This window comes from Austrofundulus limnaeus, unplaced genomic scaffold (assembly GCF_001266775.1).
Source record: "Austrofundulus limnaeus strain Quisiro unplaced genomic scaffold, Austrofundulus_limnaeus-1.0 Scaffold41, whole genome shotgun sequence".
NCBI classification, from domain to species: domain Eukaryota; kingdom Metazoa; phylum Chordata; class Actinopteri; order Cyprinodontiformes; family Rivulidae; genus Austrofundulus; species Austrofundulus limnaeus.
Window position 1 is genome coordinate 1,701,435 of NW_013952443.1, and position 2,651 is coordinate 1,704,085.

A 2,651-nucleotide genomic window follows, 5' to 3' on the forward strand; every position below is an offset into this window, starting at 1 on the left:
CCTCCTAACCAATCACTGACCGACAGTCTTCTTATGTCGCATTTTCAGGCCAACCAGTCACTTAGAACCACAGTGACATAAGTTCTGTAAAAGGTTCTGGTTCCACGAGTCCTTGCTAGTGGAAAAGCCTTGGAACTGTGGAGAGCCAAGTCGATCCATGCTGTAGAGACACTGGTGGAAAAAGGGCAATAGAGATACAAACCAACCCAACAGTCATGTTTTTGGTCTGTGGGAGAAAACCCACGCATGCAAAAAGAGAACATGCAAACTCTACCCAGAAAGGTCTCTGGATGGAATTTGATCCGACCACCTTCTTGCTGAGAGGCAGCAGCTCTACCAACTGAGCCAAGGTGCCAGCATTGGAAGAATCGCTTAATTTGTGAAGATTCAGACTATAATCTAGTATTTTAAACTTTTTTAGAGTATTTAAAATGCCCTAAACTCAGTTATTAAAAAAATTGAAAAATAAAACAAATTCGCTGGCTGTTGACCTGTTGTCACCACACAACCAGTTCTGGAACATAAATGAATTGGCGTAAAGCAACAAAACAAAACTAACTGGGCCGATTGAACCGGCCCCGTTCATGCTCCAACCACCTTTGCACACCAACAGAAATAATTATGAATCAAATCGGTTTGAATCAAAAATCAATTTTGAATCTAGTCATTACCCCAAAAGTCACGACTGAATCGAATCATGAGATCGTAAAAGATTCCCACCCCTACTTGATACTTTTTAGAAAAAAACAAAACAAACCCACCAGATCAGCACAAATGCCTGACATATGTTAGTAAGCACGCCAGTGGAGGTCTGATGATTTGGGGTTTATACAGGTTAGTCTAGTTGAAACACGATTGTCTCATTTGTAAGAGAGACCTGTTATACAGAAATAAAACAGTAAAATCAGTAATAAAATGTCCATCCATCCATTATCTATACCCACTACTTCCTTTCAGAGTCACAGCGGTCACTGGTGCCCATATCCAGTAGTCACAGTGCGAGGGGCGGGGTACACCCTGGACAGGTTGCAAGTCCATCACAGAATAATAAAACATATTAGTACAAAATAAACATAAAAGCGCATCAAAATAAATTCCAACGACAGCTACCCTAACTTTAAAAGTAACCAAATTCAGCAAATTAGGACCTTTGGCATTGAGCTCATCTCAAACTGAATAATACATGCAACAGCAAATTTGCAACAGAATCACCTAAATCCAGAGCAGAACCAGACTAAAATACTGCTGGGAGATCTTAGGCCAGTTATAAACAAATGCTGGAGAATTTTAAATGAAACTTTGAATTTAAAATAAGGTTATGGCGCTGTTGGTTTCTGTAAGTTAATGGATTATGGCTGTACTCAAGTGTATTACATTCTACTTCTTCATTTTGACTTGTTTTTATTAACTAATGTTGTGAAATGTTTTACGTTTTATCCACCTCATTTAGTACTAAATTATGAGAGTATTTTTTCTCTGTCTTTGTCACAGTGTCTAGCCCACGTCGAGGCTTTTATAGACTTCAGCGAGGATGAGCTCATTGAGGACGGGGTCTTAGACCGAGGTGTGTTTACATTCTGACATCTGTGCTAAAAAARTACAACAACAGGGTTTTAAATAGAACTGAGGACGTCTGCAGGCTTTGCTTTTTCTTCTTTTCCTTAGAGAAGAAAATTACAAATAACTGTTTTTGTCAGCAAGCTTTGCTGGGGAAAACCACAAAGCTCCTCAGAAGACTGCGTCTTAAGGAAGTGTGAAAAGAGCATTAATCTTGCCTTTAAAAATAATCTCAGGAACATTGTGTCGGCAGCACCTAAAATGCCCAAACATTCTCTAAGTGCCCAGTTTTCCCAGACTCCCCCTGTCTGYGTTTGAGCTGCAGAGGTACCTGTATCCTGCTGTCTGGACTTATCAGATCTCTTTAGAAGACTTAAAAATGGTTTGAAGAGTTAAAACAAAGAAGGAGCTGGAAACAGTTGTTTGGATTAAAGGCACAGAGGAGCAATTAATTATGGACTTGTTACCAAATAAATCAAAGTTGGCATAACGTCTATTTTTACCTGAAGACCTGCAAATCATTCTTGAATGTTTGTGATGGGAATAACTGTGGTTAAGTTAGACAAAAATGTCACGAAATTAACGTGTTTTCCTAAAGGAACAAACTATATTGTTTGCAAAACATTAAGCTTTACTCTCATTTTGAAATTTCCAGACATTTTTTTTTATTTCCCGTCAGTATCTTTATGTCTTTCCCCTCCAACAGTGGACAGCTGGGTGTGTGGTCTGCAGGCAGAGATGGAGGAGCACCTGAAAGATGAGAGGAGAGGGGAGAGGCTTCGCAGCGGCGTCCAGGTGGTCATCGCAGGAGCCACCAACGCAGGGAAAAGTAGCCTTCTCAACACACTCTGTAAGAGCCAAGAAATCAATTGGACACACACACAAACTTGTTTTTATAGCCTTGTGGGACCMRTCCATTGACTTCCATTCATTTTTTGGTAATTTTATATCCTAACCCTGACCACCAACCCTAAGGCTAACCTCACATGTACCTACCTGACCCTAAAACTAACCTAAACTCAATTCACACCTTGGTCCTAAACCCAACCCCCACACCCAAAATCAGCCTCCGAAGTTGTAGCACCCAGTCCCCA

At 40.4% G+C, this 2,651-nt stretch overlaps 1 protein-coding gene across 4 annotated transcripts in view; it reads left to right on the forward strand.

The window, feature by feature from the left end:
- gtpbp3 (GTP binding protein 3, mitochondrial) overlaps nucleotides 1-2,651 on the forward strand; it is a 35,856-nt gene that overhangs the window by 10,810 nt on the left and 22,395 nt on the right. For all 4 annotated transcript variants that reach the window (XM_014007332.1, XM_014007333.1, XM_014007334.1 and 1 more), the window contains exons 6-7: nucleotides 1,492-1,564; nucleotides 2,264-2,407. In XM_014007332.1, coding sequence (XP_013862786.1) covers nucleotides 1,492-1,564; nucleotides 2,264-2,407 — 217 coding nt within the window. The remainder of the gene's footprint in view (nucleotides 1-1,491; nucleotides 1,565-2,263; nucleotides 2,408-2,651) is intronic.